Source organism: Dendropsophus ebraccatus, chromosome 4, assembly GCF_027789765.1.
Source record: "Dendropsophus ebraccatus isolate aDenEbr1 chromosome 4, aDenEbr1.pat, whole genome shotgun sequence".
NCBI classification, from domain to species: Eukaryota; Metazoa; Chordata; class Amphibia; order Anura; family Hylidae; genus Dendropsophus; species Dendropsophus ebraccatus.
Window position 1 is genome coordinate 165799126 of NC_091457.1, and position 16972 is coordinate 165816097.

Sequence of the window (16972 nt, forward strand, 5' to 3'; positions counted from 1 at the left end):
AGGAAATAGATAATCCATGTATATGAAGAGTGCCCCAAACGTCTACGGCACCATTCTAAGCTTGTACGGGTTCTGACCCCAGAATGCTGTTCTATGTAACTGATGACAATGACGGCCGTCATCAGCCACACAACACATTGGAGAAACTGCAGAGATCAGGAATACACCTAATGCTGTTTTGGCTTCACATACGTAGACTGTGACCGATCCTAAATATGATGAACTGCTGTTGTTCTTGTAGATGGGGTTACTCAATGATGTCACTGGTTCCTAGTGACTTAATAGGCTGCATTCTCATGAATACTGATTGAGCCTACAAAATGGTTGCCTCCACTGTATGTAGGTGAGAGATGCACTTTAAAAAGTTAGCTAAAATATGTATAGAACATATAGTATTGTGTTTCCACATGCGCTTTGATATTGTGTTTGCGCTTTTTTCCATCTTTTGTAGATCCTTAAAGATCTGTTCACCAGCGAATCGACTGGAATCAGGAGGAACAATTCCAAGTTCACAGACGAGGACATGGAGGCGTACCTTTATGTGTTTTCACAGCCGGGAGCCCTCAGCGGTCCTTTAAACCATTACCGCAATATCTTCAGGTGAGCAATACTGGCGTATCAGACGCCGAAACGGCACCCATGGTTAGTGAGATAGGAAAACAATGCTGAATCTGGGGAGCGGCAGTTTCCGGGCAGATTATTTTTTAAGATGTCACATGACTAAGGGTCCTATTAGATGAGGCGATTTTTTTGGGCTATTAATGCTTTGCAGGAAAACCTGAAATCGTTCACCAAATTACACGGAAAGAGGATCGTTACTTGTGATCGTTCTTGAGGTCGTCCTGTCCTCGCTGAACCTATGGAAACATTGTGTTATTACACCGAATGATTTGATAACGATCAACTATGATTTTAGGTCCAGGTTTAAACAAGCGATCAATGATTTCTCGTTAGTCGTTTAATCGTTGCCTGCAATTACACAAAACGATAATCGTCCAATGTAATAGGGCCCTTTGGCTATGTTCACATAACATTACAGCACAAACCACAGTCGTTATTGTAAACGTACAGCTGGAAATAATCATGATCATTATTTCCAGATGAAGTTTTACAATGGCCGTGTTTTACCATTAAATAACGGCCATTCACTAAAGTATGTTGTTAGTACATAGTGGAAACATATCATAAAGGTGGTCCCAGCAAATATCTGTCCCAGGCGCTGTCCCGCAAACACAGGACGGGAAGAGAAGGGTGGAAACAATTGCGGTATTGCCTCTTTCAAAATGGTTTTTGTGACAATTTTTATTTTTTTTATCCCACATTATTTACTGGATTAATGGCAAATACTACTCCCCTTATGATGAGGGTGGTATAGGGGATATTTGAAAATATTTGAATTCTGACATAACCTGCCTGATACAAGTGACCCCTGAAAACCCCTACACCATAGTTAGCTACCCCTGAAAACCCTACACCATAGTTAGCTAGCCCTGAAAACCCTGCACCATAGTTAGCTACCCCTGAAAACCCTGCACCATAGTTAGCTACCCCTGACAGACCCTGCACCATAGTTAGCTAGCCCTGACAAACCCTACACCATAGTTAGCTAGCCCTGAAAACCCTGCACCATAGTTAGCTAGCCCTGAAAACCCTGCACCATAGTTAGCTACCCCTGACAAACCCTGCACCATAGTTAGCTACCCCTGAAAACCCTGCACCATAGTTAGCTAGCCCTGAAAACCCTGCACCATAGTTAGCTAGCCCTGAAAACCCTGCACCATAGTTAGCTACCCCTGACAAACCCTGCACCATAGTTGGCTACCCCTGACAGACCCTGCACCATAGTTAGCTACCCATGAAAACCCTACACCATAGTTAGCTACCCCTGAAAACCCCGCACCATAGTTAGCTAGCCCTGAAAACCCTGCACCATAGTTGGCTATCCCTGACAAACCCTGCACCATAGTTGGCTATCCCTGACAAACCCTGCACCATAGTTAGCTACCCCTGACAAACCCTGCATCATGGCAAGCACTCCAACAAACCTCGCACCACGGCAAGGAACCCTTGACAAATCCTGCAGTATGGCAAACCAACCCTGACAAATCCATCACCATAGCAAGCCACCTTTCACAAACCCATCACCATGGCAAGCCACCCCTGGCAAACCAATAACTAAGGCACACCACCCCAAACAAACCCCTCACAATGGCACACCACCCCAGACAGATTCGACACATGGCAAGCCACCCCTGACAAACCCATCATCATGGCAAGCCACCCCTGACAAATCCATTATCATGGCAAGCCATCCTTGACAGACCCCTTACTATGGCACACCACAGCAGACAAACCCCAAACCCTAGTAAGCCACCCCTGACAAACCCCACACCATATTAGGCCACCCCTGACAAAACCATCACCATGGCAAGCCATCCGTAGAAACCCCATCACCATGGTAAGCCACCCCCTGACAAACCCATCACCATGGCAAGCCACCTCCCATTGTAAAGTTCCACCATGGCACACCACCCCTAACAAACCTTTAGTTATGTCCACCTACCTTTGACAAATAACGCACCATGACAAATTACCCCACAACATGGGAAGTCACACGCACACAAAAAAAAACTGCACCGTGGCTACTATGCCACTGGCAATATCTTCTGTTCCTTTACCAAAAATCCAGCGACTTCCCATGTATAACTAGTATAAGAGAACCTGAGCTGCCCAAAGAAAAGTATCGACCATTAGTGTAAGACAGTGAGCACTTGTCTAGAACAGCCACCCGTCATGTTACTGTCTCTATTCAACTATCTTGATAGCAACATCAATGAATGATGAAAACAATGCAAATCATCTTCTCTTCTACCCCTCCATATAGCTGCCTACCGTTAAAACACCACCAGGTGACCATGCCGACTCTGCTACTCTGGGGAGAACATGACGCCTTCGTTGAAGTGGAAATGGCGGAACTGACGCGAGTCTACGTGAAGAATTACTTCCAGCTATCGGTATTGTCACAGGGCAGCCATTGGCTTCAGCAGGACCAGGCAGACTTGGTGAACACCTTGATATGGACCTTTCTACACGAAGACAGATTTCGGATAAAAGACTGATGGGCGCTATTACTTAGACACATAAGAAGGTCTATCCTCGCTTTTACGGTCTTCGCTGCTAGGGAAGGAGGAAACCTCCCGGAGGGAAGACGATCTATTATATAACAACAGAAATGATCTTACCAAGGGCCATATTTAGCTTGTCTCAGTGAACATGGTCGATGTACTGTGTCTACTATAACGTCACTGTGTATTATAACTATGGCGGATCGCCCCGTACGCTGTGTCAATTGTCAATGCCAGTCTGATTTGTAGTGTTATATTTTGCACATACACATGCCTTAACATCTCTGAGTTTACACAGTACAAGAAAGATCCGAGACGTCCATGACTTTAGGTTCTATCGCATCTTTATCATTGTTGTGTGGTGCCTTGTAAAACTTTATAAAATGTAACTACAGGGGTGCCAGTGGCCAGCCGGTCACATGGATATGTTAGTCTTTATTAGGACATTTTGTAACATCACTCCACAGAATGGCCGGTCCCGTGACTCTTCGTGTTGGACTCTGTTCTGGTGGTTCTGTGCGTTTCTGCTGTTTGTTGTTGTCGATTTATGAGGACGTGAACAAATGAAATGTTTTACCTCACCTTAATAACTAGCACAATGTGAATATACAGTAATACTGTGCTCTCAGTCTTTGGCCTGGTTACTTGCGATGGACACAGTGCATTCTTACAGCTCTGTTTATTTGGTTGCTGTCACTTAAAGGGGTGTTCCGGTATTAAAAAAAAATAAAAAAAAATTGTATTTAAAATAAACAATCACCTCAAGACATGTAACTTACTGATATGGTGTTATCACTAATGGCTTCAGCGTGTTTTTGCTTGAAATACCCCTAACAGGAAGTTGTGTCATCTTCACCCTGTGTAACCCGCTGGGCTACTCACTTAAAATTCACAGAGTCGGCAAAATAGCAGGTACATACCTTCACTTTGAATGCACAAATGCAACAACGCTCAGGCAGGAAGCAGCAGGCAGAGCTAGTTTGAATAGGTGCAGGTGGCTCTGGATTGGCAGGTGGCAGTAGCAGGTGGAGACAAGCTGCCTCTATAAATCCAGATCAGTTGGCAGCATGCGCACCCTAGTGGCTAGAGGTGTCACAGCAGCAGATAGTGGAAGAATACGCCGGAAGCCACAAGCAGCCTGCCAGTGGGGTGATGTCTTAGTAGCTTCCTGTCTTTTCCCTCTCTTCTGGGACAACGCTTCAACCTCTGCTTTTTTAGGAGGCTTGGTTGGATCTTTTATTTGAGCTTAAGCTCCACCCCATGAGTGATGTCTTCACTTGTAGAGTACCCCTTTAACTTGTTTTCTAAAAAAAAATTAGTTTCCCTTTAGTGCTATTAAGTGCACTGTCACCTAGCTGCATGCCCCATGACTATGACGGACCCCCAGTACAAGGCTATAGGGCTGTAGACAAAAAGTGAGGAGAGAAGTGCCCCGTAGTACCCTGCAGATCTGCAGTTGGGGCACAGAGAATAAGAAGCTCTCAGGCACATTACTTTCACCTTCAATTGTCTTGTGATCAGTCAGAAATGGATGGAAAAGATGGAGAAGTTCTTACCAGCATAAAACCCCGTGAAACAATGGTGCCCGGCTGTTCTTCAGATGAATGGGAAGCTCATACGCGCCAGCACTGTAGGACTGAGATATTTAACATATGAGAACAAGAACATCAGATCTGCATGAATACATGAATAAATTACAAAGAAATGTGTCATTAATAAAAAGCAGAATACGAGGAGTTTGAGGTGTAGGAAGGAAGAGCTGCTTATTTAGGGGTTTAGGCTCCTTTTATGCTATTATGTTGGAGGTACGAGGCACAGAATTCATCTCAAACACATGAATAAAGCATTACATTGAAATTTCAAAGCTGTCCATGTAATCCACCGGCCCTTCAGCTGCTGCAGAACTACAATTCCCATCATGCCCGGACAGCTAAAGCTTCAGCCGTCCAGGCATGGTTGAAATTGTGGTTTTGCAACAGCTGGAGGGCTACAAGTTGGATACGTCTGGTGTAATGCAGCCAGTCTGGGGCCTCCAGAGAGACAGGCGCTCGTGGGAGCTGCTGTTGCTGATCAGAGAGCCGTGAATTTGGGTCCCAGGTTTTGTTTTTTTTTAGGACTAAATTATTCCTGTGGCTCCTCCATTCTTACAGTCACTGATTACTGTGGCCCCATTATTCTCTGGATCGGCAGAGGTCAGACTCCATGACCACCTATAGTTCTCAGGATCAGCACAGGTCAGACCCCCATGACCACCTTCATTGTGAGGATCAGCACAGGTTAGACTCTATGACCGCCTTCCTTCTCAGGATCAGCAGAGGTCAGACCCCATGACCACCTTCCTTCTCAGGATCAGCAGAGGTCAGACCCCACGACCAACTTCATTCTCGGGATCAGCAGAGGTCAGGCCCCATGACCACCTTCATTCTCGGGATCAGCAGAGGTCAGACCCCACGACCACCTTCATTCTTAGGATCAGTAGAGGTCAAACCCCACGACCACCTTCATTCTCAGCATCAGCACAGGTCAGACCCCACGACCACCTTCCTTCTCAGGATCAGCATAGGTCAGACCCCACGACCACCTTCATTCTCAGGATCAGTAGAGGTCAGACCCCATGACCACCTTCCTTCTTAGGATCAGCACAGGTCAGACCCCATGACCACCTTCATTCTCAGGATCAGCAGAGGTCAGACCCCACGACCACCTTCATTCTTAGGATCAGTAGAGGTCAAACCCCATGACCACCTTCATTCTCAGGATCAGCAGAGGTCAGAGGTCAGACCCCACGACCACCCTCCTTCTTGGGATCAGCAGAGGTCAGACCCCATGGCCACCTTCCTTCTCGGGATCAGTAGAGGTCAGACCCCACGACCACCTTCATTCTCAGGATCAGCAGAGGTCAGACCCCATGACCCCCTTCATTCTCAGGATGAGCAGAGGTCAGACCCCACGACCACCTTCATTCTCAGCATCAGCACAGGTCAGACCCCACGACCACCTTCCTTCTTGGGATCAGCAGAGGTCAGACCCCACGACCACCTTCATTCTCAGGATCAGCAGAGGTCAGACCCCACGACCACCTTCATTCTCAGGATCAGCAGAGGTCAGACCCCATGACCACCTTCCTTCTCGTGATCAGTAGAGGTCAGACCCCACGACCACCTTCCTTCTCAGGATCAGCAGAGGTCAGACCCCATGACCACCTTCCTTCTTAGGATCAGCAGAGGTCAGACCCCATGACCCCCTTCATTCTCAGGATGAGCAGAGGTCAGACCCCACGACCACCTTCCTTCTTGGGATCAGCAGAGGTCAGACCCCATGACCACCTTCTCAGGATCAGCAACTGTCAGACCCCATGACCACCTTCATTCTCAGGATCAGCAGAGGTCAAACCCCACGACCACCTTCATTCTCAGGATCAGCACAGGTCAGACCCCACGACCACCTTCATTCTCAGGATCAGCAGAGGTCAGACCCCACGACCACCTTCATTCTCAGGATCAGCAGAGGTCAGACCCCCTGACCCCCTTCCTTCTCGTGATCAGTAGAGGTCAGACCCCACGACCACCTTCCTTCTCAGGATCAGCAGAGGTCAGACCCCATGACCACCTTCCTTCTCGTGATCAGTAGAGGTCAGACCCCATGACCAACTTCCTTCTCAGGATCAGCAGAGGTCAGACCCCATGACCACATTCCTTCTCAGGATCAGCAGAGGTCAGACCCCATGACCACCTTCATTCTCAGGATCAGTAGAGGTCAGACCCCACGACCCCCTTCATTCTCAGGATGAGCAGAGGTCAGACCTCATGACCACCTTCCTTCTCGGGATCAGTAGAGGTCAGACCCCCACGACCACCTTCCTTCTCGGGATCAGTAGAGGTCAGACCCCCATGACCACCTTCCTTCTCAGGATCAGTAGAGGTCAGACCCCCACGACCACCTTCCTTCTCAGGATCAGTAGAGGTCAGACCCCATGACCACCTTCCTTCTCGTGATCAGTAGAGGTCAGACCCCCATGACCACCTTCCTTCTCAGGATCAGCAGAGGTCAGACCCCACGACCACCTTCCTTCTCAGGATCAGTAGAGGTCAGACCCCATGACCACCTTCCTTCTCAGGATCAGTAGAGGTCAGACCCCATGACCACCTTCCTTCTCGTGATCAGTAGAGGTCAGACCCCCATGACCACCTTCCTTCTCAGGATCAGGAGCCCTGCACACTATCTCCTGCTCCACATATGTAGATGATTGGAGGCTCCTGCATGGACTTATACATTACACAGTGATATTATGGAAGAGCTCTGACTATATATGTTGCTGAATCAGAAAATCTTTGCTGGTTATTTTCCTGTTCAGAGAAGATACAGAGAAGGGGACAACGTCCATTAAGCTTCATGTAACTGCAGTAGTGTCTGCGCATCCCGGGTGCCAAAAAAAACAACTTCTGCAGTGCTGAGGGCGGCATAGAAGTAATCTGCATTACCGCAGAGCTGTGGCCGGCCGCTGCACCGTGTGGACCGGGCTTATTATACAGCAATTCCCCATACAACTACTGCTCTCATCCTCCTCATAGATCAATCGGCAGATTTACTATAGCCAATACACCAATACACATAGATGATGGGGGTTATATTTTCTGCCCGTTCAGTGAGAGCCATGACCTTCCGTGAATGTAGCATCATGCACCAAAATGCTGGCGTAACGTAAGACAACTAATGTATAAACTAGTAAGGGGAATCTACTTAATTAGGTGTTTTTTTTGGTGCATTTTTTGTTGTTTTTGGACCTTTTTCCATGCCGGTTATACTCTTGTCTTTGCCTAAAAAAGGTGTGTGGTTTAAAGGGTGAGTTTCACGAAAATGTTTTTCTTTCAAATCAACAGGTGCCAGAAAGTTCTATAGATTTGTAATTTACTTCTATAAAAAAAAATCTCAAGTCTTCCAGTACTTAACAGCTGCTGTATGTCCTGCAGGAAGTGGTGCTTTCTCTCCAGTCTGACGCAGTGCTCTCTGCTGCCACCTCTGTCCATGTCAGGAACTGTCCAGAGCAGGAGAGGTTTTCTATGGGGATTTGCTGCTGGTCTGGACAGTTCCTGACATGGACAGAGATGGCAGCAGAGAGCGCTGTTTCAGACTGGAGAGAATACACCACTTCCTGCATAGCATACAGCAGCTGATAAGTACTGGAAGACTTGAGATTTTTTTAATAGAAGTATATCTATATAACTTTCTGGCACCAGTTGATTTAAAAGAAAACATTTTTTGGTGAACAATCCCTTTAAGTGTTATGGGTAGTGTTTAGCAGGCCTTTCAAACTGTTTGGGTTCAGCAACATTCTCTGAACCTGAATGCTCAGCATTGGATTCCCTGCGGCTGCAGAAGTTGGGTGCGGCCTATGGCTGTATCCATGTTTCCAGGATTCCCTAGGGCAGCATCCAACTTCTTCAGCCTCGAGAAATCAAATGCCAATTCAGAGAGCATTGCCGAACCTGAGCAGTATGACAGGGCTGCTCAACACCAGTCATGGGTTTTTGGATGCATTTATTATTCACAACTAAAGATGGCTGCAACTGGAGCGTGCCAGAGTCCAATCACTTGGCATTTGGTCACCAGCGGCTGAAAAAGTTGGATGCAGCCCAAAGGCTGTCGGGAAAACATGGATACGGCCTATGGCCACAGACTGTATCCATGTTTTCCAGGACTCCCTAGAGCTGCATCAGACTTCTGCAGTCGCTCCAGTTGCGCCCATCTCCATTTGCAACTTTTTAAAGTGTTACAAAATTTAAAGTGTTACAATTTTTAGCACTTTTTTTACTCCACTTTTCTAGTTTGTATTTTCTCCCTTTTGCTAAAATCAGATTGTCGCAAGATGAATGACAGCAATGGGGGTGGGGCTTAGCAGCTTAGATACATAGCTATGGACATACTGCAGCTTAGATACATAGCTATGGACATACTGCAGCTTAGATACATAGTTATGGACATACTGCAGCTTAGATACATAGTTATGGACATACTGCAGCTTAGATACATAGCTATGGACATACTGCAGCTTAGATACATAGCTATGGACATACTGCAGCTTAGATACATAGCTATGGAAATACTGCAGCTTAGATTCATAGCTATAGACATACTGCAGCTTAGATACATAGCTATGGACATACTGCAGCTTAGATACATAGCTATGGACATACTGCAGCTTAGATACATAGCTATGGACATACTGCAGCTTAGATACATAGCTATAGACATACTGCAGGTAAGATACATAGCTATGGACATACTGCAGGTAAGATACATAGCTATGGACATACTGCAGCTTAGATACATAGCTATGGACATACTGCAGGTAAGATACATAGCTATGGACATACTGCAGCTTAGATACATAGCTATGGACATACTGCAGCTTAGATACATAGCTATAGACATACTGCAGGTAAGATACATAGCTATGGACATACTGCAGCTTAGATACATAGCTATGGACATACTGCAGCTTAGATACATAGCTATAGACATACTGCAGGTAAGATACATAGCTATGGACATACTGCAGCTTAGATACATAGCTATGGACATACTGCAGCTTAGATACATAGCTATGGACATACTGCAGCTTAGATACATAGCTATAGACATACTGCAGCTTAGATACATAGCTATGGACAAGCTGCAGCTTAGATACATAGCTATAGACATACTGCAGTTTAGATACATTGCTATGGACATGCTGCAGCTTAGATACATAGCTATGGACATGCTGCAGCTTAGATACATAGCTATGGACATGCTGCAGCTTAGATACATAGCTATGGATATACTGCAGCTTAGATACATAGCTATAGACATACTGCAGCTTAGATTCATAGCTATGGACAAGCTGCAGCTTAGATACATAGCTATAGACATACTGCAGCTTAGATACATAGCTATGGACATACTGCAGCTTAGATACATAGCTATGGACATACTGCAGCTTAGATACATAGCTATGGACATACTGCAGCTTAGATACATAGCTATGGACAAGCTGCAAGCCTGCAGCTTAGATACATAGCTATAGACATACTGCAGCTTAGATACATAGCTATAGACATACTGCAGCTTAGATACATAGCTATGGACATGCTGCAGCTTAGATACATAGCTATGGACATGCTGCAGCTTAGATACATAGCTATGGATATACTGCAGCTTAGATACATAGCTATAGACATACTGCAGCTTAGATTCATAGCTATGGACAAGCTGCAGCTTAGATACATAGCTAGAGACATACTGCAGCTTAGATACATAGCTATGGACATACTGCAGCTTAGATACATAGCTATGGACATACTGCAGCTTAGATACATAGCTATGGACATACTGCAGCTTAGATACATAGCTATGGACATACTGCAGCTTAGATACATAGCTATGGACAAGCTGCAAGCCTGCAGCTTAGATACATAGCTATAGACATACTGCAGCTTAGATACATAGCTATAGACATACTGCAGCTTAGATACATAGCTATGGACATGCTGCAGCTTAGATACATAGCTATGGACATGCTGCAGCTTAGATACATAGCTATGGATATACTGCAGCTTAGATACATAGCTATAGACATACTGCAGCTTAGATACATAGCTATGGACAAGCTGCAGCTTAGATACATAGCTAGAGACATACTGCAGCTTAGATACATAGCTATGGACATACTGCAGCTTAGATACATAGCTATGGACATACTGCAGCTTAGATACATAGCTATAGACATACTGCAGCTTAGATACATAGCTATGGACAAGCTGCAGCTTAGATACATAGCTATAGACATACTGCAGCTTAGATACATAGCTATAAACACTGTAGAAATCTTTTGCTGTTGGTACGACTTTGCATTTCATTTACACCTGGGAGATGAGGATGGTGTTTTGTGTGATTTTTATATCCTGGAAATGACCTGAAGACAGAACCCGGCAGTAATGGAGCATGAAGAACAAGGCCCGGGATCAATACGGACACAGAGGAGGGCTGCTGGTGTGCCGGGATACGTGTAGTGATACCTGGAATTGCTGCTCAGTGACTACAGATGCGGCGGATCTGCTGGGTTCACTGGACTATATGTAAGACGCAGCGGCACACGGCTGCTCAATACAGAACGGTGACCGAGAAATAAAGAATAAGCCATTAACTTCTTCCTGACATCCAGAGCATCTATCTGCGCCATCAGCATGTGACATACAGCAGGGGTCAGAGATACCTCAGGTCCCAGCTCTTTAACCCCTTATATACCATGGTCAATGGCAAATGTTATCTAGGCCATTAGAGTCAGGGGGCACCTTCTGTTACCCTTTTCCCCCTTAGAGATTGGGGGTGCCCGTGACTTATCATAGCAGCTAGATGCCTAATGCAGACTGACATCTTTGTAGATTAGGCTCCATATAGAATACTGCAATATAGTACAGGTGATCAGAGCATGGCAGGTCCCTGCTGGGAGTATATAATACATAGGTATAGGTTCACAATGTGCCGGCCCGCTGTTCGGGGAGCTCCGTGAGAAGTTCTGGACAATAAGCGGACAATAAAATACTGCCAGCTGTAATCTTTTTGTCAGTTCAAATCCTGCAAAATAAACACCGAAAAGAAACCTGACAGATCCCATTGAAGTCAATGGGATCTCTCTGGTATCCATCTGCATTAATGTCTGTTCCAGGCTTTGCTCTGTTACACCGCACGGACTCTCCGGCACACGTGTGACCCTAGCCTAGATATTGCATTGATCCCTGTAAGCAATCCTGGTATTGCTCATAAGACCACCAAGAAGAACTATATTTTTTTTTAAATATAAATCATCCCATCCCATAATAAAGGTTTAAATCGCACGGTGAACACAAAAACCCCCGCAACTGCAAAACTGCAGATTTTTGGTCACATCACATCTAGAAAAATATAAATAAAAAGTGATCATAAAGTTGCATATACAAATGAAAGGTACCGATAAAAATCATGGCGTAAAAGATGATGCCCCACATAGCTCTAAGGATTAAAAGACAGTGTTATTAGGGTCAGAACGCAGCAATTTTAAACATATATATATTTTAATCAATTTATTTTTTGAAAACAGTAAACTAAAAAAAGTTTTTTTTTAGTTTAGCGGCATATTTTATGGAAATTTAAAGGGCGTCATTGCAAAGTACAATTGGTGTCACAAAAAGTAAGAGCTCAGGTGGGTCTGTAGGTGAATATACAAGCTCTGGGGTCATTTAAAGAGGGAAAAAACGAAAACGCAAAACACAAATTATGTCCTTAAAGCGACTCTGTACCCCCCCCCCCCCCCCCCCAACCACTTGTACCATCAGATAGCGGCTTCTAATCCAAGATCTGTCCTGGGGTTGGTTCGGCAGGTGATGTAGTTATTGTCCTAAAAAACAACTTTTAAACTTGCAGCCCCGTGCCCAACAGCCGGGGCTTAGACTGTGTATGCATTAGGCTGGCACCACCTCTCTGTCCCTCCCCCCCCCCCGCCCTCTCATCATTAGGAATGCTCCAGGCAGATTGTCTCCTATTCCTCATCTGTGTCAGCATGGCACATGGACTGGATCGTTAAGGACCTGTGCAATGTTCAGACAGGAGAAAATGTTCCAGTGGCATTCCTAATGATGAGGAGGGACGGAGGGGTGGTGCAAAGTTAGGGCACAGACTCTCTAGGCCACGGCCGTTGGGCTCGGGGCTGCAAGTTTAAGTTATTATTTATGACAATAACTGCATCACCTGCCGATTGGCCCCCAGGACAGATCTTGGATTAAAAGCGGCTATCCGAAGGTACGGGGGGGGGGGGGGGGCAGATTGTGGGTACAGAGTCGCTTTAAAGGGGAACTCTGGGCGGGAGACCTTTTTAATGAATGGGGAGGATATATACAATGCCATCTAATAACCTTCTGATCACCAGCGCTGAGGCCGACATCCAGCTGCTCCGCTCCCCGGGTCGCTTCTTAGTCCGAGACGTGTCGTAAATATGTCAGTTTGGCGCAAAAATACTGTCCGTGTAAAACTGCAGAAACTGTAATTTGCTTAATACACAAAATTTATATTTGCAGAATTGCTTTTTTTCCAATTTATCCAACAATATTTTGGGGGTTTTGTCATTTTATGGTAGATTGAAAGGCGACATTACGAGGTACATTCGTTCCTGAAAAAGACAACAAACCTTTACATGGTCCTAATGGTAGCTGAGCCCTCACCACATGACGTGTGCTGTGATGTCATAGGGATTAACCACCACATGACGTGTGCTGTGATGTCATAGGGATTAACCACCACATGACTGTGTGCTGTGATGTCATAGGGATTAACCACCACATGACGTGTGCTGTGACGTCATAGGGATTAACCACCACATGACGTGTGCTGTGACGTCATAGGGATTAACCACCACATGACGTGTGCTGTGATGTCATAGGGATTAACCACCACATGACGTGTGCTGTGACGTCATAGGGATTAACCTCCACATAACGTGTGCTGTGACGTCATAGGGTCACCCACCACAGTGTACACATGGGGCTGTGACGTCATAGGATCACCCACCACAGTGTACACATGGGGCTATGGCATCCCTCAGCGCCGCCTTAGCCTGGGTCACGTGCTCCGCTCACCTGCAGCCTTCTTCCCGCCTTCCCAACCAGCTGCTCCTCATCAGCCAATCACAGAGAAGACAGCTGTTAGCAGCGACCGCTCCCCATTGGTCCGTGTCACTGCTTAGGGGCGTGGCTTCCGGGTTGATGTCATGGAGCCGGCTTGGAGCCGTGTGTGGTAAACAAAGTACAACGTGAGGACCCCGGTATCTCCACCATCACCACCGGTGTGAGGCGCCCCGAGTGCCGGCCTCGTGGCTGGGCTTCCCTAGCGCTGTTGCCTTGGTAACGCTATCTGGCGTTGCAGCCGACCTGTTAATGACGTCACACTTCACCTGTGATGATGTCACTGGCCGCCCGACCGGAACTGAGGGCATTTGCTGCTAAGGACGCGGCAGAGCGGCGGCGGCTACGGGGTCTCCTCGGTGATCAGCTCAGCAGGGGCCTGCTCAGGTGATGTATGGAGGAACCCTACTGACTGGTGGTGTATGGAGGGACCCCCCCTGCCCCTGACTGGTGGTGTATGGAGGGACCCCACTGACTGGTGATGTGTGGAGGGACCCCCCCCCCGTGCCCTCTGACTGGTGGTGTATGGAGGAACCCCCCTGACTGGTGGTGTATGGAGGAACCCCCCTGACTGGTGGTGTATGGAGGAACCCCCCCCCTGACTGGTGATGTATAGAGGGACCCCCCCCCTTCCCTGCCCCTGACTGGTGGTGTATGGAGGAACCCTCCTGACTGGTGGTGTATGGAGGGACCCCCCCTGACTGGTGGTGTATGGAGGAAACCCCTGACTGGTGATGTATAGAGGGACCCCCTTGACTGGTGATGTGTGGAGGGCCCCGCCCCCTTGACTGGTGATGTGTGGAGGGCCCCGCCCCCTTGACTGGTGATGTGTGGAGGAACCCCCCCGCCCCTGACTGGTGATGTGTGGAGGGACCCCCCCCCCCCCTTCCCTGACTGGTGATGTATGGAGGATCTCAGGGTGACAGGATAAAGTCCTAATATTCGCCCTCCCCACCCCCTGCTGCTCCCCGCTCACCTCTCACCTCTCATACTGCCTGGTCCTGCATTGTGCAGCATTGAGCCGGCTCGGCCAATCACTGACTGAGACATCATGGTGGCCGGTGATGAGCAGAGACTGGGAGGGTCAGTGTGGCGGCTGCAGGGATGGGGGGAGGTGAGTATTGCTTCTTATTTTGTCCCCCTGAGCAGTATGTGGTTGGTTGGTTACCCCATTCGAGGTCGGAGCTCCTCTTACCTGTTATTTCCAGCACTTTCTCTAATCTGCTCCTGTTTTCTCTCCAGACTGTTGAATGAAGAAATTCACACCGATCTCGTTCTTCATGTCAGACAAACAAAGTTTAAAGTGCACAGGGGCGTCTTGTGGGCCCGAGCCCCCGCGTTCTATAGATGGGTCAGTGGGCAGGACGCAGGGGACGCCGTCACTGTGCCCAACCTGGAGCCCTCTGAGATGCTGGCCTTCCTCAGGTACCCGCTACTGTCACATGTTGTGTGGTTGTTACTGTTCAGCACACACTGTATTACAGTATAGTATAATGCAGGCAGTACAGGACCCCGGTAACATGTTGTGTGGTTGTTACTGTTCAGCACACACTGTATTACAGTATAGTATAATGCAGGCAGTACAGGACCCCGGTAACATGTTGTGTGGTTGTTACTGTTCAGCACACACTGTATTACAGTATAGTATAATGCAGGCAGTACAGGACCCCGGTAACATGTTGTGTGGTTGTTACTGTTCAGCACACACTGTATTACAGTATAGTATAATGCAGGCAGTACAGGACCCCGGTAACATGTTGTGTGGTTGTTACTGTTCAGCACACACTGTATTACAGTATAGTACGGTATTATGCAGGCAGTACAGGACTCCGGTAACATGTTGTGTGGTTGTTACTGTTCAGCACACACTGTATTACAGTATAGTACGGTATTATGCAGGCAGTACAGGACTCCGGTAACATGTTGTGTGGTTGTTGCTGTTCTGTGTGGATTCAGCATACACTGTATTACAGTATAGTTTGGTATTATGCAGGCAGTACAGGACTCCGGTCACATGTTGTGTGGTTGTTACTGTTCTCTGTGTGGATTTAGCACACGCTATATTACAGTATAGTACGGTATTATGCAGGCTGTACAGGACCTCGTCACATGTTGTGTGGTTGTTACTGTTATGTGTGGATTCAGCGCACAATATATTACAGTACGGTATATTGCAGGCAGTACAGGACCCTGTCACATGTTGTGTGGTTGTTACTGTTCAGCACACACTGTATTACAGTATAGTATAGTGCAGGCAGTACAGGACCCCGGTCACATGTTGTGTGGTTGTTACTGTTCAGCACACACTGTATTACAGTATAGTATAATGCAGGCTGTACAGGACCCCGTCACATGTTGTGTAGTTGTTGCTGTTATGTGTGGATTCAGCGCACAATATATTACAGTACGGTATATTGCAGGCTGTACAGGACCCCGTCACATGTTGTGTAGTTGTTGCTGTTATGTGTGGATTCAGCGCACAATATATTACAGTACGGTATTATGCAGGCAGTACAGGACCCCGGTCACATGTTGTGTGGTTGTTGCCATTCCCGATGTGGATTCAGCACACACTATATTACAGTATAGTATAATACATGCTGTACAGGACTCCGGTCACATGTTGTGTGGTTGTTACTGTTCTCTGTGTGGATTTAGCACACGCTATATTACAGTATAGTACGGTATTATGCAGGCTGTACAGGACCCCGTCACATGTTGTGTAGTTGTTGCTGTTCTGTGTGGATTCAGCACACACTATATATTACGGTACGGTATTATGCAGGCAGTACAGGACCCCGGTCACATGTTGTGTGGTTGTTGCTATTCCCGGTGTGGATTTAGCACACAGTATATTACAGTATAGTATAATACATGCTGTACAGGACTCCGGTCACATTCTGCAGGATGCAAATCTGTAGTTTTGAGACATGCATCAGATTTGCAATGCAAAGGTTAATGGGATTGTGCAGCTGCCGCCACTTGGGACAGTTGCTAAGGCAACCGGCTGCCACCTGGCAGGTATCGTGCACATGACCTATTCTAATACAATATCCCGCTCCATGTTTAGCAGAGTCTCTCTGCCAGGAGTCGGATCTGTGCTGCACAACTCCTTAAATATTTGCAGCAAAACTTGTACAGCACACCTGCATA

At 46.9% G+C, this 16972-nt stretch overlaps 2 protein-coding genes and 1 long non-coding RNA gene across 5 annotated transcripts in view; 2 read left to right on the forward strand and 1 right to left on the reverse strand.

Annotated features, from left to right (window-relative positions):
* The window catches only part of EPHX4 (epoxide hydrolase 4), a 45577-nt gene extending 41683 nt beyond the window's left edge, over nt 1–3894 (forward strand). The window contains exons 6-7 of the mRNA XM_069967681.1: nt 452–600; nt 2885–3894. Coding sequence (XP_069823782.1) covers nt 452–600; nt 2885–3119 — 384 coding nt within the window. The 3' untranslated portion in view covers nt 3120–3894. The remainder of the gene's footprint in view (nt 1–451; nt 601–2884) is intronic.
* On the reverse strand, nt 3–13956 carry LOC138789100 (uncharacterized). Of its 2 annotated transcripts, XR_011362698.1 has the most exons (4): nt 13775–13956; nt 4682–4761; nt 2893–3086; nt 3–857 (listed from the first exon to the last, which is right to left on the reverse strand). It is a non-coding gene; the product is annotated as an uncharacterized lncRNA (long non-coding RNA). The 2 variants fall into 2 exon arrangements; XR_011362697.1 differs by lacking the exon at nt 2893–3086.
* Nucleotides 13952–16972, forward strand: part of BTBD8 (BTB domain containing 8) — a 47646-nt gene continuing 44625 nt past the window's right edge. For both annotated transcript variants that reach the window (XM_069967672.1, XM_069967673.1), the window contains exons 1-2: nt 13952–14206; nt 15062–15244. In XM_069967672.1, the coding sequence (XP_069823773.1) occupies nt 14094–14206; nt 15062–15244 (296 nt within the window). In that variant the 5' untranslated portion in view covers nt 13952–14093. The remainder of the gene's footprint in view (nt 14207–15061; nt 15245–16972) is intronic.